The sequence below is a fragment of the Siniperca chuatsi genome, linkage group LG17 (genome assembly GCF_020085105.1).
Source record: "Siniperca chuatsi isolate FFG_IHB_CAS linkage group LG17, ASM2008510v1, whole genome shotgun sequence".
In the NCBI taxonomy this organism is placed as follows: Eukaryota; Metazoa; Chordata; class Actinopteri; order Centrarchiformes; family Sinipercidae; genus Siniperca; species Siniperca chuatsi.
The window spans coordinates 9,683,332-9,711,217 of record NC_058058.1 but is presented as its reverse complement, the minus strand read 5'-3'; the positions used below and the strand labels follow the sequence as shown (position 1 = coordinate 9,711,217).

The window sequence follows — 27,886 nt, the reverse complement described above, 5'->3', positions numbered from 1 at the left end:
CATGTGCAGCGAAACGGGCCTTTTATCTTGCTGAAATATTCCACTTCATCTATCTGAGAAGAATGAGACATGCGATAAAATTTTCCATTAAATCAAAAGTAGTTTATTTAACTTTGCCTTCTCTGTATAACTTTATTATAATAAGACACTTCTCTGCTTGTACATTGCTCCCTTGAACTAAAAATGGCAACATTTGTTTGTGGGAATGTAAGTTGGGGTAGACAAAACTTAGATACATACCAATATACATACATGTGTGTATATTACGGTTCCATTAATAAAACCATAAATGCGAGAAAAAAAACCTCATTTTGAACCACTCCAGGTACCTTGGTAATGCTGGAAACATAGTACAATCTTTGAGTATTTTTTTATGGAATACACCACTTTTCTTTTAACATGGGTACATAAAATAATGTGCACATCAACATGAAGAGTTCAGGAGGGATGAAGGACTCTTTGAGCCAGTGTTAAATGTACAGCTATCAATGTATAAACCAGTAACAGGCAAGGCAAGCGGCAACCATGGGTGTGTTCATGCTTAGAAGATGTCATAGTGAAAAATAAAATGTCCAACTTCACTTGCCTGCTGAAGAATGTATGCTTAAATTACACAAAAAGACTGGTGAAGTTCTCCACTGCATGTTCTTCATTTGGATGATGAGCATATACACACAGCTGAATGTATATATGTGGATGTATTTAAGAAACAGTAGAATTGTCTTAATATTGGTTAAATCAAGTGTGGGCAAACAAGGCAGAAAGTGCTTGCCATTCATGTTAATAACCCTTCTGGTCCCCACCCCTTCCCAAGTTAGACACCAGAAAACGCACACATACACACAAGCACGCACACACATACACATATCATCAAATGCCCTACTCAACATCCCAGAGACGATCTTCAAACTGTTGTCAGTAAACAAACAAACCCCAACTTACAGCAGTGACAGAACTGACGCAGATGTATGAATCGATTTAGTTCACACTGGATGTTGCTTCCGGTCATTTTTCAAGCCATGTGCCATTTTATGTCTTTTATGTATGATACAAACTTTGTTTACAAGTGTAATCCTACATCACTCCAATATTTCCTCAACATGCCAGGTCGGCATTTGTTGCGAGTGATATCTTGGAAACCGTGTGAACTGTAGAAGGTGACACTTTGTCACCCTTTCAGCATTGTCCTGAATTCAATTAGTGTGGGCTACTGGTTGCCATCATGTACTGAAACAGACATCCCGAAAACACACACTTTGAAAAATACTTCCTCAGACAAGGAGCTCATGGTAGTAGTCCTTTCTTGGTGTGAGGAGTCTCCACAAAAGCACAGAGGGTGTGTGTGTGTGTGTGTGTAATAGTACAATACTCTAGCTCTGTACTCTGGGCCCAGACAGAGTACCTGTCCTGTTGCATCACATGTAACTTGCCCAAAAACAAACACAAAGAGAAAAAACAAAAAAACCAAAACACAGCAACCATGGATTTTTGTTATACTACAAGGAGTGCTTATTAGAACATATTCAATTACCCATTGAAACAAACAATTTTATGAAAGTCAAACTTTTTTTTTTATTCCATCATGACCTACATTTTCAGTAAACTAATTTTCCCCCTTACAAGATTGATAGGTATTTTACCTTGAGGGGGAAAAAAAGTGTTTCCATAAAAATGTAAGTCACTGAGGAAATGATGGTTGTTACAATAAAGCCATCAAGCTATCAATACAGTTTCCATAGGGTAAACAAAACTCATGAATGAGAGAGTAAAACTATTGTCCTTTGGGAAACTTAGATTTCTGCAGTGTGCAGACCTTCTGCAGGTAAGGAGGATACTATGATGAGCCTGAAAAAGCCTTTATTTCCTAAAAAGGACCAACCAATAGCTAATGAAATGTCAGAGCAGGTCAACAACTTGGGAAAAGAAAAAAAAAATTATAAATCACACAGTCTATCTGAACAAGCAGCAGAAATATTGATGTTAAAGACAAATCAATGAAGTGTAGGTGACCACTGAGCAGTAGTACTTCATGGGTCTTATCACAGTAATCAGAGACATACTTTGTAGGAGACCAAAAAGTCAGCGGAAGGAGAAATTCAGGAATTTAATAAAAATGTATTTTAATGACCTGCTTTTTAGAAGAAAACACACACACCCCTAACATTTCCCAGAGGCTGAAACTCAACAGACACAAAAAAAAAAAAAAAAAAAAAAAGAAAACGACACAAAGAGAAACAAAACATCACATGTTACATTGTTCTCGTTAAAAGATGAAGTTGCACTCTTTCCCTTTGTGAGGGAAGTAATGCAGAACTGCACTACTGAATACCACCCAAGGCCAAAGTGTGGTAGAAATATACACAGGTACATAAATATAAAAATTAGCCCAATCCAAACATTTCTGCCAATTTAATCCCACATTTTCTTTTTACACCCACATGACTGCATGTGTTCCATGTGTTTGTAAATTCATATTTGTGCTTGTATATGCGAGTGTGTGGAGCTCTGTGTGAATGTCTTCTGTCAAAACCACGTGCACCTCCATTGCAGATCCACATGCTTGTCAAATCCAACTGGGGTGAGATTCTTGAGGGAAGGTAAGGGGGAGGGGGGGCAACTGAACGGAGAGCAAGACGGAACAAATGGAGAAATTTACAATAACGGACGGTAGATAGTAGATTGATGAAAGAGGTGTGGGCACTAAAGTGAATGTGAATACCATCTCCATATACTGTACAATACACTAATATGTTTAGGGATGCCAACAGATAAGCCATGAAATAATTATCAAAAAGGGATTAAGATGTAAGAGGGTGGTTTTAATGTGGGTGGGGTTCATCTGAAATGTTTTGAAATATTTCATCACTTCCTATTTTTCGGGGAGGGCCAGTTGCCGCGCTTATCCCCGCGGTTGCCACCTGCATTGCCAGGTCCGCCGGAGCCACCACCAGGCGGGCCTCGTGGGCCTCTTCCTCCCCCTCCGCCTCCAGCTCCTCCAGGGTTGACCCTGCGGTTCTGTCGCTCCATGCCAGGACGCTGGCTTGAGAAGCTTCTTTTATTAGCTGAGGGCTCTTTTCCCATCATGTCGCGCTCGACCACACCTCCGCCTCCACTGCCACCTCCTCCCCTTCCCAGGTGGTGGGGATGGTGAGAAGAATATGACTTCCCTCCTCCTCCTTCTCGGTCTCTGAACTCTGTGAAGTCACTGCTCTCGGAGGCAGTCTCCCACTCCTCGTTGGCCTGGTCCGAGTTCTGGTTGGTGAAGTCAGGGGACTTAGCCCCATGGCTGTGGTGGTGCTGGGGGTGGGTTGGCCCAGTGTTGCCCTGGTTGTAGTGGTGATGGTGGTGGCTGTTTGCATTGCTAAGATGCCCACCACCACTGTTATTGTTGGTGGTTACTGTGGTATTGTGGTTAGCATTTTGGGCACTGCCTGTCACGGGAGCAGAGATGGGGGCTCCATTACTGTCCTGAACTGAATTCAGGGAAGGAGAGGAGGGCCTTCCTCCCCCGATGACCCCCACTCCTCCGTTGATACGTGCGGCATTCTCTCGCTCCTTCAGTCTCCGGAAGCGGGGTGGTTTGTCCTGCTGGTGCTGGGAACGCCCATGACGGCGACGTCTAGGTGGTCGCTCAAACCCACTAGGAGGGAACCCACGGTTAGTGGGAAGAGGGAGCGCATTTGGCCCTCCAGAGTTTGGTGTAGGGTTGGTTGAAGCTTGCTGGGTCACAACTCCTCCATTTTCAGTGGAACCTATAGGGGCAGGAGTTATAGCGGGCAAAGATGGTTGAGGGGGATTGGACCCCTGACTTTGAGCTTGACTTGCATCAGCTATCTTGTCGTTTTTCTCTCCTCCATTTCCTCCCCTGCCCGAATCTTTGGGCCCAGACGTTTGTGGTGGGCCTTGCTGCTTTCGGCCTGAGGCTGATGACTTGGAGGACCCACCATGAGAGGCTGTGCTGGGTCCAACCCGGTGTCCCCCAGGTGTTCCTCCAACATTGCCACTGCCCCTGTAGATGTTTCCTCCTCCACTACCTCCACCCCTGCCCCTCCTAGAGGGCACACCCCTGGGAGTGAAGACCCGAGCCTGGGAACCTCTGTGTGGTGCAGATGACATGGCGCCACCGCTGCCGCCAGTGGGGTTGGCATGACTAGAGCCATTCTTGGTGTTGGGTTTCTGGTTGTCATCCTTATCTGAGTGACCAAGGTCACTTGCACCACTCTCACTGCCAGTCTCTGAACCTCTCTCCCTCCTTCTCTTAGGGATTTCCTCATACTCTGAACCCTCACTGCGGGTTTCACTTCGGTTCCTGGCCCTGGCTGGGTTATGCTGGGACCGATCCTGACCATGCCTGCCACCGGGCCCCTCGCCCTTGGACTCATGGTGGTGGCCACCAGCAACAGATGAGCGGTAGTCTCTGCCGCTCCTGCCACCCATTCTGCCCCGACAGCCACCATTGGGCGCAGCAGTGGCTGTGTAGGTGCCGCGGTAACCTCGGCCACGCCCGTAGAATTCTCCCCCTCGTCCGCGGCTGGCTCTGTTGCCTTTTGCAGGGACTCCATGGTGGTGGGAGGCACCACCTCCTCTCTCAAAGGAGCGGTCCCTGTCCCTCCTGGAGGAGGACCCTGAAAATCCTGAAGAAGTGGTGTCTTCTTTGGGCCCTCTACCTGACCCTCCCCCACCTCCTCCTGAGGATCGTTCTTTTCCTCCATTCCTAGGTTTGGCTGTCTGGGCTGGCTCATCTTTAGATGGAGCTGATGTATTCTGGGAGATGGAGGAGGCTTCCTGCTTCATGGAGGTGGGTTGGCCACCATCTTGCTCTTTATCTTTCCCAAAGCCTACGCTTGTTTTTTCTCCTCCATCAACTTCCCCTCCGTCTCTCTTCATCTCCTTCAGCACTGGCTTCTTAATGGGACCAGCCCTCTTGTTGGCATTGCTGCCTCCTGTCTGGTTTGAGGGTTTGTGGTCTGATGGAGTGTTGGAGGAGTCCTCCCCTCCACGGGAGCTGTTGGCCTTCCTGCCATGAGATGACCCCCCACCCGTGTTGCTGCTGCCAGGCCGTGGGCCCCACTGGGTCTCTGTCTTGTGCTCCCGTCCCCCTCTTTGGTTCGATTTAGGATGGGGATGCTGCTGATGCTGCTGCTGCTGCTGCTGCTGAGGCTGAGGCTGAGTATGGCCGCCATGTTGAGAGGGAGGTGGGCTAGAGGTCATGGAGGAATGGGGAGCATATGCCAGGCCTGTTTTCTCCTGTTTCACATGGCTGCTACTGCCGGCACTGCCACTGTTGCCTCTTTCACCAAGACTGTGCCCGATACCAGCTTCGCTCTCTCTCTGCGATGGGTGATGATGGAGGGCAACTTTGACATTCCCATCTTCCCTAGCAGAAGAGGAGGAGGAGGAAGAGCAGGAAGATGAGATGGAAGGTTGGTGGATTGGGGGAGAAGAGTCTGTCTTCTTAGCAGGGGCCTCAACAACCCTGTCACGGCTGTTCTCTGGCTTATGCGGGTGGAGGGGGAAGTGAGCCTGCTGAGGGTGGTGGCTATGATGGTGGTGGAGATGAGAGTTGCTCTCAACAGAGGGGTGATCAGCTCGACCGTTGCGATCATAGTGAGGGTGTGGGGCTCCCCATATCTGACCCTGCTGAGGTCCTCGGGGAGGCCCTTCATCCTGATGGGTGAAGCTATGTGGCTGGTTTCCCCTCTCACCAACCCTCTGCTGCTGTTGGTGGGGAAGCATCCTCGCACCCTGGTCAGGGAAGTTGCTGTAGTTGCCCCGCCCACTCATGTAGTGATGAGGGTGGTGGGTGCCTCCCTGGGCTCCAACTTGAGTGGCAACTGGAGGTGGAGTCTGATTGGATGTCCCAGAGCTGGAGCTGGGCTGCTGGATGGGTCCCAATCCACCCTCTCGCAAGCGGTGTGGAGGAGTGTCGCTCCTAAGATAAAGAAGATAGAAAATATATTACAAAAAAATCTTTGGAAGAGTATTTGGACAATATGCAGTATATAGAGGCTGAACACAGTATCCTGGACAATCTAATTAAACAGCCCTGAAATAAATACTTCCTTTAAAAAACATTGTTCTCAGTACCTACAATAGATGTTGTATCAAGGCAGGAAAACAAAGACAAGAGAAAGTAAAACTCAAAACTTTCCAGCATAATTATGGAGAGTTTTGCAGCCAAAAAATATTTTTTATTCACCCTGAACATGTTAAACTTAACTCTAAAACGGCACAATAAAATGTCATATATTTTCTAACTGTTCAGGACCAGCCCCACAACCAAACTGACTCGTGTATCTATACCTGGGTCCTTTGGTTCCATCATCATCCTCCAATGCCTGCTTCTGCCTGAGGGGGGATGCTAGCCCACGACCCTCCCCTCCGCCAGGGAAGACCTCTGGCCCCCAGGCCATCTTAGGATCCATAGGGGGGGTCCCACGGTGAGGGTGCCCTGGATGCTGTTGCTGCCTGTCAAAGGGGTCTGAGCCGGATCCCCCCGAATCAGACCGCTCACGCCCAATAAGCCCTGTGGTAGTGAAGAATAAATACATTTTTAAAAATCTATATCATCTAATATATATAAAAATATTTAACAGATACATTAACTAACAATGTGACTACACAGTAATCACTTCAGCTTGAGTGCCACTGCACAGGCACATTAACATCTGAACTATGTTCTGTAATGTATTATTTAATTACTTACCCACTGAGCTTTTGAATTATTTATCTTAAAGTATCTTCCATCAGATCTCAGTGATAATGTCACATCCACTCACCTGATGGGTGCATGCCAGCTGAATAGTAGTCCATAGGCGGAGGGCGGCCCTGCATCATGCGAGGGTCCATGTAGGACATCATCATCCAGCGAGGGTCGAAATTCATTGGCAGGGGCGGGGGTCGAACCATACTGCTGGGTTGATACAGGGGTCCACCCTGCTTGGGTCCAGGTCCTGGTTGCGGTGTTGAACCTGGTGAAGGACCCTGTGCAGCCTGGGGCTGGGGGGACAGCTGGCTTTGTGATGCCTGGCTGTGCTGCTGTTGTTGTTGCTGCTGCCACTGCTGCTGCTGCTTCAGGAGCTGCTCCTAAAGAGAAATAGATTTGAAAGGAAAACATCGAACCCAGGATGTTTAAGAACAGAAATATCAGACATCTCTATAAATGCATGCCAGCATACGTAGCCAAATGAGTAGCTCCCTTTGGAAAATGTGGCAGTTTTGTCTCTGAATAAAGCAGACAAAGAGCCAAACTCCTTTAGAATGCAACAACCATTCAAGCAATACATGTGCACAAAACATGATCAAAAATCTCCCTGCTTCAATGTGTAACTGATTTAACTGATTTTTATCTATTCTCATCTGTGTTTGTCCTATTTATTTTAACTTGTATGTAACTCGACATCATTGCAAATGAGGACAACCTCAATGGTTCTTTTAGTTTAAATAAAGGTTTGAATGAATTAATGTACTTAAGTCAACACACAAGTACAAATCCTAACCTGCTGCTGCCTCTGAAATCGAGGTGGAAGCGACTTCTGGTACTTTGAGTAACCCTGGCCAGGAGGACCACTGGCTTGACGACCTGCTCCCCCTCCGATATTCTCAATCTTCACTGGGTCAAGTCCTCTTTCACCTCCACTTCCTGTACGAATGTGAGCACTGCCCATGGTCTCATCCTTACTTTCTCCTGGTAAAGGTACATCCAGCGTGGGCTGCTGTGGCTGTGACACAGCTGGCTGGGGACACTGTTGGACATCTGAACCAAGAAAGTAGGATATATTGGGTTGCCATATTAAAAAAAATCAAGTGTCAAGAAAGCCAAATGATTCAGACCAGTCATCACTGATGACGTGTACCTGAGAAACTCACCTGCACTGGATTCATAACTGCTGTTGCTGTTAGCTCGCTGTCTGTCACTGACTCCAGGACTGGGCCCCGGCTGGACAGCCAGCACTGGAGGCTCCTCAGGGTCCACACAGGGGGATGAGGGCTGGCTGATGTTGGGGGAGGAGGCTGAAATAGATGGACTAGGGCTACCTGCTGTGGCAGCTGTAGAGTTTCCATCAAGGCTGGGGGTTTTACTGCCACCACCTCCTACGTTGCTGCCCTGCTGCTGTTGTTGCTTCTCATCCAGCCTCTTGAGCTTCTCGGCACAGGCTGCGCGTCTCTCCTCCTCCATCCTACGTTCTTCTTCCTCGCGGCGACGACGGGCTCGCTCCACAGCAGCAGAAATCTCAGTGGAGGACTGCTTCCTGCGCTGACGCCAAGTCTCATCCTCATCCTCCCCCTGGGCCCCATGGACCAGCAGGCCTGGCTGGGGAGGAGGAGTAGGGCCTCCCGCTGCTGGCTGATGAGGGGCGGGGCCAGGTTTAGCTGGGCCTAGAGGAGCACCCTGGTTGTGGGGCCGGTCCTAAACAGTTAGAAAATATATGATGCTCTATTGTGCCGTTTTAACACTCTAGAGGATATCACTGTAATCTTGTTGAGAAAAATGTTTTACGAATGATTACATCAACTGTAATAAAACTCACACAAAAAGCTCAGACAAAAGGCGAACTTAAAACTAAAGATGACTTATCCATAAGACTTGTGGGTGGTGGATGAGATAATGATAGAAATGATTTGTCTATGGAGGCCCTATCTGGATGTCTACCTGTCGGTAAAAGGAGTAAGGCCCTTGTCCAAGGAGCGGCCCAGGTGGGGGGGAGGGCTGCTCCCGGGGACCACCCAATCCAGGCCTGCGCCCCTGTATACAGGCAGACACAGTTAGCCATGCTCCACCACAATAATCTACACTGACAAAAACACACACACACCAACACACATCTGCCTACAAATAAGTCTTTGTTTGACAGTATGCACAAACTGTCCTGTGTTGTAAATTTGGACTTTACAGCTTTTCACAGCTTGAGTATGGCCTGTCTGGGTAACACCTTGTTGTTGCTGTTCAGCATTCTACCTGGTAGTTGGATGGTGCTCCCTGGCCCCCCCAGCCACTGCCTCCCTCCTCGGCCCATCCTGGCTTGCTGGAGGGTGGTTGGGGGCCATTGTCAGCATTAGAGGGAGGGGTGTGGCGGGGGTCTCCGCCGCTGTCTGAGGCTCGAGAACGAGAGGCTGCAGGTGGGGTATCCTGGGACCTCTGCTGCTCACTGAGGACAAGAGAAAAACACTTTTTTTCAAACAAATTATAGTATAGCTTATATAGTGTAGTCACATTTTAAACCAAAAAACTGTATTGTCATAACCTGGGGTTAAACATAGCATAATCATAAATAAATAAGCATAACCATATGCTGAATGTACCTGGGTACATACTGCAAGTCATTGTTGCTCTCGGTTCTCTCCTCTTCCCCCTCTTCATCTCCTTCATCATCACTGAATTTCAACTTGGCGGAGTAATCAATCTCCTCATGAGCCCCTGTTAAAAAAAAAAAAAAAAAAAAAACAACAACAAAAAAACAAGAAAGCATCAGAACCATGTTAGTATCAAACATCCATTCAGCGCATTTGCACATTACTTCACTTTGATGAACCTGATCCTCCATTCCCCCTTCCTCTGAGATGATTGTAGTGACTGGAACACCTGTGCTTGGATCAGCAGGAAATATGATATGCAGAAACATCTGCGACATTAGAAAGCATCAGTCTCACCCAATACAACTATGTCATCACCTCCTTAATCATTTAGCAGCATAAGCACTAAATCAAAATGCAATAAATTAGGATCCTTTTATGTCAAAATCGTATGGGGCTTGACAATCCCATGTACAACAAGAACAAAAATGATAGCCTTTGCAGCGCTTGTTTACTATGCCCTGAATTAACTGAAAATGTTTCACTCGTAAGTACAAATTAAATGTTTGTTCCATCTAAATGAAAACACAACCTGTCTTGGAGCGCAGATTTAAATATGATACAATGCGACTTTTTTTTGTTAATTCTGTTGTGTACATCAAATATGTTTCAAGATGTCTTGCATGTGCATAACCAGGTACTTTAAAAAAAAGACAATCTGTGTGTTAAGGTTTTGCTAATTTCTATATTCTTCTACATGACTCCAGATTTATTTTCCAGTGCCTTAATCATTAGATATTTGTCATATTCCCTTAGATTTACTGCAATGTAAAATTATCCACAATTTTTTTTTACATTTGGATCTGGTTCCAAATCAGAACAGGTTCCCAATAGCCAACCCTATTTACATGTTAGTTGTATATCTGTGAATGAGCTTTTTTACCTGCCCAGCCTTCGTCTCCGTCATGGTCCAGCTCGTCTAGCTCCTTCAGATCATCCTGCTTTAGGATAGAGGGGCGCTTCACCATCTCTCCACCTGCGTCACGTGGGCCGCCCTGAGGCCTGCTGTCCTGCCCACGAGAAAACCTAAAGAAGGGATGGAGGTTCTTTGTAAGTGATATGTTGAAGATACAAAAAAGCGTGGCCCCAAAAGGCAGGAGAACTGGGACTCAATTAGAAATGAAGCTAAACTGTGAGCCATCAAGAGTGAGTTTTTTTACCTGCTGAAAAAAATATCATCTGAATAACTGTTATAAAGTAGCACAATACTAGCTTTACAATGGATTTTGGCAAGGAACATACCTTGGAGCAGGCCCTTCCCCAGGTGCTGGGTACCTGTATGGCCCCTGAGGGCCATAGGGGGCCGGAAAGGGCAGGTACGGAGGATACATCTAAAAAGAAAAAAAAAAAAAGAAAAAAAAAAACACATCGGGTTTAGATACTAACTCTTTATAATCAGGGGAGCTATCTTAAGAGTAGTTGTGTTAGTCTATAGCCTTTTAAAATAAAACATTAAAATAAAAAATGTCATGAAAAGAAAGTGTAGTACTGGCCAATTCTGCACTCCGTCTGCACACAAATGTTACAATATTTAATATTGGACCTTGCAAATGCATTGCAAAGCACTTGTGTGGCTATCGAAAAAAAAAACACTAACTGAAAACGAATACTACTATATTGGCCTGATATCAAACAGAGAGAAAAGCAAGACAAAAACTTACGAAGGGAGGTATGATCCCTCGGTACTGGGGGAATCCAGGCCCCACAGGGGGCTGGGGCAGGGGCAAGGCGGGGCTGCCTGCGGGAGGGTTCCTAGGTGGCCCGTGGGACTGAGAGTTCAGAGGGGGGATCCCAGCTGCCCCATCCATCATCAGCGCCCCACCAGTGCCACCCTCCGCTGCCCCCTCCCCAGACAGGGTGGGCGCCAGGGCTCGGCCCCCACCATCCCGCCAACTTGTAACGTCTGAGGACAGTGAACACAAGAGAGGACAATCAGTATGGTTTATGGGCTTTAATGGAATAAGATCAGAGATGATGCAAAGCCATTACTTTAGAAAGATAACATCCTTTCAACTAAGAAGTACTTAATAATATGAGTGGATTAAACATTTGTCATATCATTTTATGTTAAGAAATGGGAAACAATTTAATATTTTGCTGCATTCCCTAATTAAATTTGGTGTTGGCAAGCACATAGCAACACCAACAAAAAGCATAAAGAAAACAACAATACACAGACATTGTGTACACTCTCCTGTGCATTTGTAACAATAATACAAGCCGAATTAATAATTAATAGGAAAAAAAGCATTACTAATTATTTGCTCAGATGCCCTATGTTATCAACTGAACCATTAGACAAGATCTGAAGTCTGTAACATAATACATACTCTAAGTAGAAAAAGCACTCCTCCTAAAAACAATCTTGTGAGAGAAGTTTTCTCACCACCACTGACTTGATTAAATGACTGGTCGATCAATTATTAGAGATTAAGTAGGAATCACTCACTCTGGGGGCGGAGGCTTGGTCCGGGCCCATACCACTGATCTGCAGTGCCCTGTTCTCTGCCAGCTTTGTCCTGGTCGCCAGCCGCCTGCAGGGTGGGAAATTCCTCGCGAGAGAATGGCGACGGTTGGTTTGATCCCTTTCCACCTGTAGAAAAGGAAGTCACGGGGGGAATGGTTTTTCAGTGAGGGGCACATGTGTAATGAAACGCTTATTCCAGATAAATATAAGAGATATACAAACAAGAAGACTCACCATCCCCTTGTATTCCATGTGTGACACTGGCCTGTGCCCAGGACCTTGCCCCTACGGCCTGGGTTGAAGCTGGGGCCGGAGCCTGAGGGGGGGCGCACACACAAAGAGACAAATACCATATGATACATGTCGACTACGGCCGCCATAAATCTCCATGTACATTATTAACTAAGTGTATGACTTAGCATTCATGTTACTGTGACTACCATACCTCTGAAACTGGCGGGGTTCTCGGTCGGGTCGGTGCAGGTATCGGTGAAGCCACAGGCTGCGGCGATTCCGGCTGCGGTGCTGACAATGCATCGGTACTGAGAGAAAGAAAAAAGTTACAAACAAGGGAGATATTAAACAAGATAGCCTCAGCAAAATAAAAATGTCTAGGTGATTTTTTTCCTACCCATTGTAGTAACTTTAACAAGTAAAAGTTGGAAATTGGTGTGATAGATTGGTTGCTAAAGGGGGGTTACTTACCTCTTTGGGTCTGCTTGTTCCTGTTTGCTTGCCCATCCTGTGCCGTCTTTGGGAACGAGGGAGACGTTGGGATCGTTGCCTTTGTTCTCTGCCTTCAGACTGGGCAGGTTGGCAGGGGGTGGCATACGCCGCGCAGAGGCAACTTTACCAAGAGACTGCAGGCCATGGCGGGGGGGAACTGATATGGAGAGGAGAAAGAATGTCATTAGCACAGATGGACCACTGAAACCTGACACCAATTAAATCTACTGGGTGCAAGGAGGAGCCTGATGACAGGGATGACGTTTGTTGCTTACTTTGCTGGATACACAATTAGGATGCTGAACAACCAACAAGGCTAGAGGCTTGGTAGTTTCAGTCTGACAATTGTGATGAATATGGATTAGAAAAAAATCTTCTAGATGTTATTAACCTAAAAGCCTTCAGCAAACCCACTTCAATTACAGTTTATAGAGAAGTATTTGGATATGGATGCTCACAGAAGCATGGAAAAGTCTTCCGAATCTGAAAAGTGAATCTGTGCTGAATATCAATCCCTCATTTGTTTCCTTGAGGCTCAGAGAAACCACAGCAGTGCATGGCTTCACTGTGTAAGAGGGGGAAGTCTGTAGTTTGCAAACGGGGACAGCTGCTTAGATCTAGTAGGGAGCTTCTGAATAAAACATAGACTGGGGACTCAGCACAGAAGTCAAACAGCGTCCACAAGTAAGCCTCTGTCTCAGGACAGGCTCAGTGGCTCCGAGGCTCAGCTGACATGCCAAGGCTCGAGATCCATTCACCCTCTAGACCACGCATAATTTCTTTCTATATAGCTACAGTTGTGACACATTCTGATAGACAATGCTTTCTTCAATCAGAGACAGGTGTACAGGCCTATAAATAAGGGTAGTAAATATCCCTGAATAATATTAATACTGTCAGCAAAACCATGTTGTCAGGCATTTGAGAGATGCAGCATATCAACTACTTCCTGTATTACAAATCAGTACCAATGCTATTAGGAAGACAGCTGGCTAATGCATCAAAGTTGCAGTGCCTGATGTCGGAAGACAACACAGCACAGCCAGGCACTTTTAATCACAACAACAACAACAACAGGTAAATCCAACTTTGATGTAGTAGATCTGTTTCCTTATCAATTACAAAACAAGTCATGCATCCTTAGTGGCAAAAAGAATACCATCTAGCAGAAAACGAATACCCTGAGTAGAAAGACAGAAAGGCCAATTCATTACACTGGATACGTGTTGTGACAATGAAAGCTTGGACGCGACAGAACCAAGATACTCACCAACAGGCTTTTGTGCTTCAAGGCTCTTTCCTTTGTATGTATCAAACAGGTTGAGAGACGCATACTTGGTTTTGCCTTCCTTCCCCTTTGCAGTTTGCCCAGAGCGCTCTGACATTGCGCTGTCCGCTCATTGAGTATGGTGAGCCCTGAGACTGGAGGGAGAGGGAGGGAGGGAGGCAAAGAGAGAGGGCGAGACATTTGACACCAGGTTTCCATAGAAAGTGAGAGTAAAGTGCTGATTGCACAAGCATGCAGGGGTGTGCCATATCATATCATTCATGATAATACCAGTATAATTGTTAATATGATTTTAAAAAAAGTCATCGTGATAATGGCAACGTTCCAACTCGTTGAAGTAATGATGTTACCGTTATGCACAGCAATAATAAGCATGGCTGAAAGCGAAAGTAACATGCTGCTCCATGGTGGAGGAGTTGGTTCCAAAAAGGAGAGTTACTTCAGTAGTGTGGAAGTGGTTTGGTTACAAAAGATCAAGCAGTGTTTCCCACATATAGACTTTACTTGGTCGGGCCGCCCAGGTATATTAACGGCGCCATGCGCGATCGATTAACTAGTGGACAATCTCTCCTCGCTCTGCCCCTCCCGTGTGGTCTACTGACAATCACACATGCTTAGCAGAGAAACACACAGAGAGAGAGTCTCCTACTTATGCTGTTGTTTAGTAAAAGCTTGTAAGGGGACATGTTGGTACCGATGTCATTCGGTACCATGTTGGTTTCGACCGTTTTCAATAGGCTACGTCATTAATAACAAGCTTCCTCCACGCTTGGCTCCCCTGCTGTTGTGAAAACGAAATATCGGGTGAAAAAGTCCAAAAAGCGAGTGGTGTTTTTGGGTGAAATTATAAAACATACTGCTGACAAAGAAAGTCACTACAATAAGGTGGAGAATTAAGATAATTATAATTAAAATGGTGAAATAAGAAATAACTTACTCGAAACAGGTTATTCTTTCAAATATATATATATATTTTTTTTTTTTCATGATTTTGTCATATCGTCAAGAATATTGTTATCGCAGAAATACCCTGAAATATTGGGATATTACTTTAGGGCCATATCGCCCTCCCCTACAAGCATGCATTCGAAACAACTAGCAAAACATAAACAGTCTCACAAATCAAAATATCCGGAACATATGTGCTGTGGCCTGTCAGATACAAATAAGGGATTTGACAGCAGTGGTGATTCTGCTAGATGTGTGTGGTATAATTAAGCACTCAGAGTAACTTACAATACAACAGTGTAGAAATGATGCTACCCATAGAAACAACAGTATCACAACACAGGTAGTTCTGATCCGCAAGCTTCCCTTACCAACCAGTGTGTTTATGATTAAACTGTTTACAAGAGCACAAAGTTCTTCATAGATCTAGCCCAGGGTCATAGTGCATGTGTGGGGGAAACATACATAAAGGGCTAAATAATTTTTAAAAGCATGGGCTATACAGGTTTTCTGCTACTACTCTACTACGCAGCCTCACTTTTCACGGGCACACCAATCCTGTGTGCCAACTAAATGAGGATCCAAACAACAACCTTTTCTAAAGCTTTTCTGACATAATTTTAGTCCTCTGACCCTAATGAGTGCGACTCATTAGGTTAACAGGCCAATCTTTACAAAATAATTCTTACTGACACACGATGAAAACTTGGTGTGGTGTGTGAGGGTTATTGTGGCAGTTGCACCAACACCTGTGCAGCTTTTCACTGAATAAATTCTGGTTCTTCCACAGCTTTTTAGGAGCTGGACAGGTGGTTTAGTGCTGGGATAACTTAAGACATCCTTTAAAAAAAAAAAATAAATAAAATAAAAAAAGGTATGTAATTGTTACATACATTTTAGCATTATACTTATACATTATATTATAATGCTGAATCTAAATTTAATGTGAGCAGACCCAGTGCAGCGTATGATAAACACCTCATCACAGGAAAAAGCTGAACCATGGTTTCTATGACAACACATTATAAATTATATTTTTGTATGCCTTGCCTTGAGACAGGGTTGGCTCCATAGCAACTACCAGGCCTTTAGCTTGAACTCATTTCAGTGCATATCAATAAAACACACTGCACTGACATCTGTCCAATTCACAATGATTTGGCTGTATCCAGCAGGTTAAACTGCTGGCGCCACTCCACCCAACTCTCATTAGGGACAATTACTGAGAACAGATGACTCTCTTATTATTATGCTACAAATAACAGTTCATTCATTTGCTTTGAATTAAGTGGTGAAATGATGTGAGCCAATTCAAATGGTCAATGACAAGAACAATAATTTTGGAGCTGAACAAAGACTTCAAGCAACAGCTCTTTGTTATATTGTTCTGTATAATATTGACCCATGTATATTTCAAAAACTGAAAGGTGAAATAATCAATGAAAGCTCCACGAGTCTTCAGTATACCTGAACAACAAGTCTACCTGAATATTTCTCATAGCAGCAATACAATGAACACTGGTGTGACTGTGTTTAGCCAAACCGACAGATTTAGGAATGAATATGAAACCACAATCAAAACAATACTGAAAGACTCAAATGTAAAGCCAACTGCCTTCTACTGCGCACTGATAATCCTTAAAGAAAAGAAACGCACGATGTGTGAAAACCACTGAACACACCACTGAAGGAAACAAATACATGAAACAACAACACAGAAAGACTACCGAGCAGCAGCACTGCACCTCAATAGCCAGATGAGATTAGAAAATTAGGTCGTGGGATGGCTGGTCAACTACATGTTGTATGGGGATTAACGGGGGCCAGCAGCTACACTAAGCCATAACTGCAGCAACATATACCACAAAGGGGCCTTGGAAAGCTGAAGCTAACGATAAACACTGACCACGTATAGCTACACTATTATCTTTGGGCTAAATCAGCTGGTAGCTATGACAGTAGCAATTAAATATATAAACCACAAACTGAATATATATTTAATGTAGTGCTAACTAACGTTAGCTGACAGGGCCTCGGTGTTCGCGTTGGGAGGGGGACTGCGTTGATGTTTCATAATGCAATTTCAACACCTTGCAGTAACATTAACGTTAGCTTATTGCTCTTCAACTCTACGAGGTGCTACGTTTTGAATCACACATTAAAATCGCGACTGGATGTTTTCATCAAACGATGTTGCTTATCTAACTTTCGCAGGCGGCACAGGGCAACGCAGAAAAAAAACATTTTATTTGGAGAACAAAACAAAATGGCGGTGGAGACAGGCCCGGTGCATATTAACGTTAACAGACCGGCTGTGTAGCATAACTCTAAAGAAGCCAACTTGCCTTCATACAGTTCATATTTAAAATACATTGGCACTATAGGCAAAGTAGAGTTAATTGTTTTGAAAAGATCCATCGAAATAAAATCGTTTTACCTAACGTCAGTGTATCGTAAACTGACACTGTATAAATATAGCAAAAGCTACACTGCAATCTTCAGTGTATTCCAAGGGAGCAACCTGCGCTAACGTTTATCCGCTAACATTAGCTACGTACAGTCTGAGATTGTTAGCAACCAAACGTTTTCAGATATTTCAACAACAAGCTAAATTAGTAGCCAATATCACTAGAAATGTAATATGGTTATTCATTTAACTATTGCACTTAATCATTTGAAATGACAAACGCTAGCTAACCACCTAGCCAAGATAGGCTAAAGCGCTAGCAACCACCTAACATTAGCTAGCTAGCAACAACAACCAAGACACTGCCTTTCCAAAGAAAAATAAGACTGCCCCTCCATAAAACATCATCTCGGGTAAGACAATTATGTGCCCAAGGGTAATGGTAATAATTTCTGCTCAATATAATGTAACTAATCGGCGTTTGCATAAAACATGCAAAAATTTCCGGCCACTGACCTGGTCTTTTCCCGACTTGTCTCGAGGTTGTATCGCAGAATGAGGTTAGCTATGCTATCGCGTAGCTTTCTAGCAAGTGACCCAGCTAGCTAAGCAACGTTATCCTCCTGCATAGTCAAACACATAAGGTCTTTGCAGTTGATCACACTAAATTAGAAATGGGTAGTACTATATATATATATATATATATATATATAAAGAATGTATTCAGCTTACTTGCACTCCTTTTCTTTTTTTCCAAAAATAAATGAAAAGGGGAAAAGAAAATTGTAATACTGGACTCGATCCGTCACCTAAAGAGCCGTCAACGGCTACTGGGTAATTTCGTGAGATGGAAGCCGTTTGGGACCTCTACAGTAAAAAAAAAAAAAAAAAAAAAAAAAAATGCGACTCTTATTTTTGAAAAACGCCAGTCAAGCGCCCTTTGAAATAAACGTTAATCGAATAACTCGCATTGCTTTATGGATTGAGTATGCATTTAAATAAGTGTAGACTGCTCTCACTAAAAATGTAATTTATCCACTGTTTTTGGGTACCAATCAGAGGTGTCATAATTAGGTATTACAATTATGAGGAATGAAGATGGAAGATACTTTTTAAACATCAATTTTATATTTATGCAAGCAAAGAAAAACTTACTCAAAGGCTGCAGAGAAATTTACTTATAAAGGAAAGAGCATTAAAGGTATCTCAGGTCACATAATGCTGCATTTTTTTGTATTTGTTGATGCGCAAGACAATTGATTTTCTTTGGATCTAAGACCCACTGTTGAAAGTTAACTGTAAAAATCATAAAGATCTTCCTTTACTTTAATCCAAATCTTATGGTCTCATATATGGACATAACCAATATCCTAACAACTGTTTATTTTGGAATAATCAGCACATTCATTTTAATTCTGTATTCCAAAATAATATTTCTTAAGTAAAAGTGGGTAAATAAAAACAAATGTAAATTCTTCTTCACAGGAGAACCTTCAGTAAACATTTATAAAGTTATATCACAGAGACATGCAGGGAAAATACACCAGTAGAGTGAGACTAACATAAAGTCAGTGCAGATTTGTCACTTGTAAATTTCAGATATTCTTTCTTCAACCCTGGTTTAAATCAAGCCATTTTCTTCTGTTGTGTTGTAATCACTGACATAAAGCACTTGTCTGGGTCTTTGATGAGAAAAGGCATGAATTCATGCCATTTTTGCTGCTCAGGAAGAAAATTCTAAGATGTCTTTGCATAAATCATGAATGACACTGAAAATCAGCTCAGCTGTGCCCACAACAAATAAACAGGTATACAATTGTTAGAAATCATGTATTTATTCTATAGATCAGTACAGATCAGATAATGTCCTGCCTGAAAACAATGTAACCCTGTGTACAATGCTGGAAATACAGGGCATAAATGGACACTTGATTTTAAAATAAAATATCCAAATTCTGAGTCGAGTAGAGTTCAGACTGATTACAAAATATCAGAGTACATTCTGCACAAGTGCAAAAGAGGATGCTCTGGCTACATTATGTACTTATCGCTTCACGCTCACATTCAATCACACACACATACCAATTTTTTTTTATTATAAGTATTGTTTTTCTCAAACCACTCAAGCCCAAATTGGAAATAGCATTCAAGTGCAGTCTCGCAACAAAAGGCTATTTATATTATTTTACACAATTTCTGGTTTTACAAAGGCAGAACCAATTTCAGTCAGCATGTATTCAGGGCACACTCGCATCTTGATAAAGACAAAACATTTCTCATTATATTTACAAGCACAGACCCATATAAGATTTGAATCTAACAGTTTGTGAAATTAATCAGTGATAGGTGATCTATGCCAGAGGTGCTTAAAATCTATATTGCATTAACACCATATTCATTTGATGAGACCCTGACAATACCGCTGAAAGTCATTAGCCTGAGAATGTGATATGATACTTTAGTATGGTGTTATCATCATCATCATCATTTACTGTAATACTTGTTGTCAAAACAGATGATATTTACATGACAGTATGGTTTAAGTTGCTTGGAAACAAGTGTACTTGGGAAAAATAATCTTCAACATTTCTTTTCTCCAAAACTGTCCCTTGCTTGGTCATATTTTCTTTCGTCTAAGAACAGGGGACTCACAAAATATTGTGGCTGTGTAAATCTTTTAGCAAAAACACACACTTTGTGGCATATCTGAACACAGAAAAATGGACATGAGACTTGCGATTTAATCAATTGTGAGAATTCTAGAGAAGAGAAAGATAAAAGAGGAGACAATTGTATTGTAATTGTATATATACATTGGTTTGAAACTGACATTCATGGTGCTGAGTGCTATTTTCCCATAAAGTGAGTTTTAAAAGTCTCTTATGTTCTTCCTGAGTAATCTTCCTGTTTCCCTTTCCCTCCAACATTTGAATCTGGGAAACAAACACAAGGTGAAATTAAAACAGGAGTCATGCTCAGAGATTTTATCTACCAAATCTGTTCAAATTTTCTGTAAAAATCTGTACAAATCAGTTTGCATGCATCGGACCTCATGTTTAACTGTTGATGTTAATAACTTGATGCTCTCCTGCTTACCTCCCTCTCACATGCTCTACCGGCCACCATACAGGTGGATCTTGGCGAACGAGATAGTCTCGTAATAGTCCTTGTGGCCCTTCTCATAGATGACAAAGATGTACTTCCGGTCCTCTGACGAACCGCTGTCCAGTGATGTGATGCAGGAGTACCCGCTTGGCCCCGCCCATATCTGCACAGCTTTATTCTCCCAAGATGTGCCATTGGTCACTGACCAACGTAAGGTCAGGTTAACTCCTGAGGGGGACAATGCAAGATTCACTGATCTCCTTTAACACAGACCTTAAGTAACTCAATACATTCACTCAAGTACCGTACTTGAAATTTTGAGGTGCTTTACTTGAGTATTTCCATTTTAAGCTACTATATACTTCTGCTCCACTATATTTCAGCAGCAAATATTGTACTTTTAACTCCACTCCATTTACATATTAAGATATAACATAAAAAAGTTGCAAAATATGATGCATTGTTATAGATTAAATGGTAAATGGTTGAATTTTTGTGTTAATATATCAGTAATAATATTCCAAAAATATAATATCCATAATAAGAAAACATTCTGAAAGGGGTCACTCTATCCAGCAAATATGTTTACTTGTGATAGATTGAGTACATCTTGCTGATAATACTTTTATGCATTTACTTGAATGCAGGACTTCTATTTGTAACAGAGTATTTTTACAGAATGATTTTACTACTTTTACTTCTACTACTGGGCATCAATGACTAAAGTTAGGAAGGAAGAAAAGACTGTGGTTCTTACTGTGTTGCTCATTGGATGGGTTGGTGAAGTAGAGCACCCCGTCTTTCTGCAGAGCTCCAGCTGCTACTACAGGATCCACCAGCGTGTAGTCAAAGTACAGATCATCTATGGGCAGGGACAATCCACCGTCACTGCTGCGTACCACCACACGACACCGACAGTGGTAGTTGTTCTGGTTCCGCACGTTGATGACGATGCTTCCGTCCATCATCTCAAACGGCTGGAGAGGGGCAGAGAGGGAGGAAAGGGTTTAGTTTGACAGTGTCTGATGCTCTGTGATTTAAAAGGTGTCAGAGGGAGTGATGTTAAACACATTATTCATTTAAGTGTATTGTTAAGAAATGGCTTATTGAGAACCAGCAATGTCCACACCGATGCTATTTTTATTCACCTTTAACATGACTGTACTGTTTAACTGTATTGTACATGCTTCTTACCACGTTTTTAACTACTGTACTATTTTTATTATTCTAGGATGCCTAACAACATCAGGCAAAGGGACTGCCAATGAAAACTAGCCTTTGAGCTAACTCGGGTGCATTTACATTTGTTTGAATGTTGATTAATGTACATTGTCCCTTTTCAAATAAAAAATAATTAAAAATTAAACATTCATTAACTGGTATTTGATTAATTATGACACCTTGGTATCATCACACAACGGTTCAGATTACTGCCAGGTGTTTTAAAATATACACAGCTGCATGTTTTTGGCCACTAGAGGGCAGAGGAACTCCACAACAAGCTGACAGATTAGCATTCATTTAGAGTCATATTTCTGTCCAACTGACAGAATGACTTAGCTTTGTTTTTGTTTTTGACCACTTGCTCCAACTCCTCTTTTAACTGCTAGAAAATGTCTTCATCAACTAGTTGCTAACTTTGTCTGTCTGCAGTTTGGTGCTGGACGGGCAGTGTGCAGTGGGGTTATCAGAGCTTTTTGAAAAATATTTTCTTCTATTAATAAAATGTCTGCTGTTAAAATGCCACACATGTGATCATCACGGCGTGATTCACAAACAGCAGCAAGCGTACCTGGCACTCGTCAGGGTTGAAGTCCTGTGGTCTCTTCTTCTGGTTGTACGGGATGCTTTTCAGTGCGGCACCGTTGTACCAGTTAAGTCCGTGGTCATCACTCAGGATGCAGAAAACTCCGTCTCCCTCCAATGTACCATGACCACACACCACCAACCTCCCCTTAGCTGGATTGTAGCGCTTCTGTAGTACAAAGACACCAAAAGATGTAGACTCAGCACACAATAAACAAAAAGGTACAAACATAAAGGGCAAATTTGACAAAAACTACATCTATTTCTGAAAATGATGTCCATATGATCTCAAAATAAAAACAAAAGAGAATAGATTTACTGACCACAGAAAATTTAAAAAAGTAGTTGAAAGTAATGTTCTAGCTGCAAAGACATCAATAGCTCATGAAACAAACCATAATAATTATCCAGAGTGGCTGATCTGCTGCAGTCCGACAGAAGGTTTAGTTTCCTAAAAACTGCCATGGATGTCCACAAACATAATAGCTCATAATAGCTACACAGATGCTCAACTCAGACTGTGGAGGAGGGATAAGCAACTAATCTGCACAATGACAACTCTCCTCCAATTATATAATGATTCTGTTGCTGCAAACATTTCAAATGTCAATGCAGTCACCGTGCAAAAATAAAGCTCCACGTCCAATTTATTCTATTTATATGGTGCAATTTAACAAGGCACACATTTGGAGAGGCAATCTGGACTAACACAAATAACCACTGTATACATTTTGCAGGTTTAACAGGTTTAATACTAACAAAGTTTAGCATTATTATGTAAATATACCATCATCCTATTAGTACTTACTTATAGTGATCTGTTGGAACTTTACAGAATTGATTTTATAGATAAACAAGTAATTAATTAACTAATTATAGTGGTGCGGGGAAGCTGTATAATGTAACAGTTTAATGATCTCAAGCACTTTTTTTGCATTATGCACAGATTTTTTTTCATATACAGCACATCAATATCAATATATCTGTGATGAGTCAATATCAATAATACAGACTCTACAATATCAGTCTGACTAATTCATAGACAAAGACAGACAAAATTAACATTAAAATTCCATATAAAAAGTATGATTTAATCACCACTGCAAACACTGGAAAAAAATGTTTCATATTAGCTTTCATGCCAACTACAGCAGCATTTGTCAGTCCTCTAGTATATACTGTAAGTGTACATCATGTACCTGTTAGTTTCAACTTGTGACTGCTGTTCCTCCTTGGGGATACAGTTTGTTTGACGTTGGCATATTTTGTCAAGTTTTTAGACTTAGTGTGCCTACAATATTACTATAGGTGCAGATTATTTGTTCTGTTGGCCTCAAAAAACGGCCAAATCTGATTCCCAGATCTCTTTTATAGCTGACAAATGCTGCTAATTGGCATTAAAGGACCCACCTGAGTTTGTAGCAGTGTTTCTGACTGTGATTAAGTCCATTTCAGTCAATTAAATTTATTTTCCAACAAACAGTTCATGAGCTGGTTTCATCAACCCACTTGTTACACTGACCAGTTTTACAGAAAAACATGTGGTGAGCCTGAAGTTAGTTTTCACTTCTTTAATTTGGACAGAATAATGTAGTACATTTGATGTACAAAATACACTTCCTCCCTCCTTCCTTCATGAAGTAAAAAAATAAAAAATAAAGCAATTTAAAAATGCATTTGTTCATCAGGATCAATCAAATTCAATCACTAAATTATATCTAACGCTTTCTATAACATAATTACCCCATTGATTTTTACAACCCCGTAGCAAAAGATGATCATAATATCCCTGCAGGGGGTAGATAAGGATATTGTGACTTAATGTTACTTCAGATTTCTGCCTTCAAAATCTCACTTTAACAGCTGTAATCACCAGTAGCATGTGACATAAATGACTAACCTGTCAGTAGCTTATAATCACAGTAAAACCAATGTGACATGAACGCAGCATAAAGGTAATTTAGCTTGCAATTGTGTCTCACTTTACAACTAGAAAACAGTTCAGACATCGTTCTCTCACCTGGATGCCGAAGCCCGGACCCGCGGCAAAGTTTTTGACTCCGAGCTGGACCGAGAGGTTTCTGGGCATGCTCCAGCTGAGGCCGTCATCAAAGCTCTCCACCATCATGGTGCTGGACGGGTAGCATTGATAGAGGTGGAAGCAGATACTGTAGATCAGAATCACGGAGCCCACTTCCTCGTCCACCACCACCGAGCCCAGGTTCAGGCCATCCAGCTTCAATCCATCATCGACAATAAAGGTGGTCGGGGACCAGGTGGCTCCTGCAGGGATGGAGGAGGAACAGGACAGGATTCAGACACTACTTCTGACTACTTTTACACCAAATTCCATCATTTTACTTCAGACTTTTTCTAAAAAATACATGATATGAAGTATTTTAGACCACAACAAGTCACATCAGTTTTCAACCTCAAATTCTGTTTTTGTTTCTTTCTGTTCCTACTTTTGTGCACATTTTGCTATAAGATTGAGCTTCAAGCCATTTGTTTTACAGTAATTAATGTGTGTATATATATATGAGTTTGTCTCATCAAGTTGTTTTACTTTTTGTGTCGCAAAATGTACAGATTCAAATGTGTACACATGTAAAATCCTTTCAGTAATGCCACTAAAATAATGCACCGACTCATTTTTATACATATTACATATGTCAATTCAGACAAAAGCATCCATCAAATGACTAAATGTAAATGTAAATATTTTGTGTTTTTGTCCTGATGCTTATGTTTTGTCTAAAGGTCATGCTTTATTGAGTTTTATACTCTGGTCCCGAAGAAACTTATTTCTGTTTAACTATATTATAACATAAACTTTAACCTTAGGGCTAGCTATTAAACCTCAGCACTGGTTTGACTCAATGTGTCCGTAAGACAGAGAATTAACAACTGTCAAGTACTGAAAGCTGGCATCAAATTTGTGCACAAATTTATATTCTTCTTTAGTTATTCTTTGATGAGACATTTTCTGATTTTAATCACAGTTTTGACAATTTTAGAGTGTATTTTATTTGGGTTCTTCTACCACTGTGTTTAACACATCTAATATTTAAGAACATCTCCTGGTAAATGAGAAACATTATTTTGTAGATTTATGTTTGTATTCCTCAAAGTAATGTTCTGAATACAATAACTGCTTGAAGTCTGTGTAGTCTTTAAGGAAGTTTGACAGTTCATTTCCTGTATTTGAGCTCATGTAAGTTTCTGTATGTTGAGCTTGAAGGTTTATTCTTCACCTTGGAAATAGCAATTTGATTTAAAAAAAAAAATCTTATCACAAGGTCCATTTACTTGGTTTGCTCACTGATGAAGGCCACAAGATGTGGCTGAAAGCATAAACTGTATAAAGTATAACTGGACCGTGTGATAAGATTTTGTTGTTGTTTCTTTACTTTTGTGTTTCTCACGATAACCAACAAAAAATTTAAATACAGCATATTAATTGAAAAGTTGTAAAATGAATTAAGATAGTTAAAGTTGAGATTGACTGTTTGATGATGTTTCTTGTCTTGTTTGACTCTTTATGTCACAAAAGAAACCAGAAAACTACGGTTAAGTGATTGTTAACTGTTGAATTTTTCCCTCCATTTGTGACTGTGGTAATATATCCCTGCAGACTTGTAACCACTCTGTTAGTGTGTCTGTGTGTGTGTGTGTTTACAGGCTGTGTGTGTATCTAATTGTTTCTGATTGCATGACTGTCTGGTGGTCGTCCTGCCTTTGTCTGTGGACCGCCGCAGTGCGATGAACTTTGCTCCCACGTCGCTGGACGACGTCTTCCTGCCCTCTGCAAAAGCCAGCAGGCTTCCTTTGGGGGTGAAGGTGAGCAGCGGGATCCTGTAGATGCTCACCTGCCCCTGGGCTCCGCTCACCCACAGCAGCTGCTCCTCATACAGCAGAGGGTCGATCTGGACCGCAAAGAAAGACAGGAAAGAAAAATGAAGACAGGGAGTGGAGGAAGAGACAGACAGGCTGACAAAGGGAAAGGGAAAGGCATTTCAAGTTTCTGCAGGCAGAACTGGTTTGCATCAGGTGTCAGGTGACGCAAGCAGGTGATGATACTTTCGGTTCAGGAAGCATATTTGATCTGTTCATGGCCAAATCCCAACCACAAGGCTGCATAAGCTTATTTTTCCTTACTATAAACGGTGGAAGCAACTGAGTACATTTACTCAAGTACTATACTTAAGTACAATTTTGAGGAACTTGTACTTTACTTCAGTATTTTCATTTCATGCTACTTTATTCTTCTACTCCACTTCATATTAGAGGCAAATATTGTACTTTTTACTCCACTACATTTACTTGACAGCTTTAGTTACTAATTTCTTTTCAGATCAAGATTTATGAACAAAACATCAGTTTATAAAATATGATGCTGTATTATAGATTTAACTACCCCAAAGTATATAGAGCATTTAAAAGTAGCTCCACCTCAACCAGCTATAATATAGGTAATAAAGTACTAAGTAATAAGAATAATAGAGCTCATTCTGACAAACGAATACTTAAATTTTTGATACTTTGAGTACATTTTGCTGATAATACTTTTGTACTTGTAATTGAATAGTTCTATAGCGTGGTATCACTAAACTAAAACATCACCAGCTTCAGCAACACGTGTACCTACAGCAGAGCTACTGCATTGTGTTGTAACGTGTTTATATGATATGTTTGTCCTAATGGCAGTTTGCTGTACCTGTTCAGGGCTGATGAGACACACACAAGGAGACAACACAGCGGAGAGAAGCAACGAGAGTGCAGAGAGCCGGCTTCCTGTTTCCATGTTAGATCCACGTGCTGAGGCCGTCTTCGTTATTCCGACAGAGAGTTAACATTAAACTACAGAGATGAGTTTGGAAATAAATCGACAGAAACATAAACAGACAGAGAGATAAAGGCGGAAATGCTCTCTTTAGCAGCGCTCGATCTAGTCATATGACCAAGGTGGGAGGTCACGTGACTACCGTCACACGCCAAAATAAAAGAGGAAACTGTTAATGTTGCACACAAAAATATACAGAATATTAATGTTGTACAATATTGAATCATTATTTTTTTAATAGTATTTACACAATCAAATGATGTTATTGCAGTTTGTCTTTATTTTACGGTATTTATGTATTTTATTATATTTATTATAGATTTTTGCTTTTTCTCCTTTACTGCTTTTGTCCTTTATATTATTTCATATTATAATATTTGATTTTAACTGCCATTTACACAGTTTTTATACACGTTTGTTATGACAAATGCAAACTTATTTAATTAATAATGTTTTGACAAAGCAAGAATTGTTTTTTATTATTTAGCCTACTTTGTATTCATTTTGTATTTTTATAATCATCTTTTTTAAATAGTTATAATTAGTTGTATTGGCTATTTTATATAATTTGGAATGATGTAAGTATGCATAATAATAAAACCTTATGCAGCTGCTGAAGGATGTTTAGATGTTTGTTGTTACATTTCAATAAAAAAACTATTAATGTACATAAATATACATAAGCTAAATAACAAACCTTGTGATAAAATGTTCACATCTAATATTGTTGCACATACTTCATGTATATGAGGTGGAAAAAATTGATTTCCACTTTTTACTGTAAGCATGGATAAATGCTGTCAGCAGACAAATGCAATCTAGACTATGTGTTATTAAGTTCAGTTCATTTACGCATGTAATTCATGTCATGTTCTTTATTTAGAGCATTATGCTAAATACACTTACTACTTTTATCCACACAAGGGCAAAAGTTTCCTAAAA

At 41.6% G+C, this 27,886-nt stretch overlaps 2 protein-coding genes across 6 annotated transcripts; both read right to left on the bottom strand.

Annotated features, from left to right (window-relative positions):
* Nucleotides 1–80: 80 nt before the first annotated feature.
* On the bottom strand, nt 81–18,078 carry prrc2a (proline-rich coiled-coil 2A). Of its 5 annotated transcripts, none has more exons than XM_044170657.1 (18): nt 17,923–18,055; nt 17,707–17,813; nt 13,818–13,969; nt 12,527–12,704; nt 12,267–12,363; nt 12,056–12,137; nt 11,804–11,947; nt 11,016–11,257; nt 10,597–10,685; nt 10,238–10,380; nt 9,304–9,418; nt 8,960–9,149; nt 8,654–8,746; nt 7,870–8,410; nt 7,500–7,756; nt 6,780–7,086; nt 6,304–6,526; nt 81–5,932 (listed from the first exon to the last, which is right to left on the bottom strand). In XM_044170657.1, the coding sequence occupies exons 3-18, from the start codon at nt 13,930–13,932 to the stop codon at nt 2,863–2,865; spliced, it is 5,886 nt and encodes a 1,961-aa protein (XP_044026592.1). In that variant the 5' UTR covers nt 13,933–13,969; nt 17,707–17,813; nt 17,923–18,055; the 3' UTR covers nt 81–2,862. The 5 variants fall into 5 exon arrangements, with proteins under 5 accessions (XP_044026592.1, XP_044026594.1, XP_044026593.1 ...); XM_044170659.1 differs by having other exon boundaries at nt 9,316–9,418; nt 17,923–18,050; XM_044170658.1 differs by lacking the exon at nt 17,707–17,813 and having other exon boundaries at nt 17,923–18,078.
* Nucleotides 18,079–19,006: 928 nt separating this feature from the next.
* On the bottom strand, nt 19,007–27,071 carry neu1 (neuraminidase 1). The gene is made up of 7 exons (XM_044170662.1): nt 26,819–27,071; nt 25,838–26,027; nt 24,122–24,384; nt 22,088–22,270; nt 21,053–21,272; nt 20,287–20,523; nt 19,007–20,123 (listed from the first exon to the last, which is right to left on the bottom strand). Exons 1-6 carry the CDS (start codon nt 26,903–26,905, stop codon nt 20,303–20,305), a joined length of 1,164 nt encoding a protein of 387 aa, XP_044026597.1. The 5' UTR covers nt 26,906–27,071; the 3' UTR covers nt 19,007–20,123; nt 20,287–20,302.
* Nucleotides 27,072–27,886: the final 815 nt, after the last annotated feature.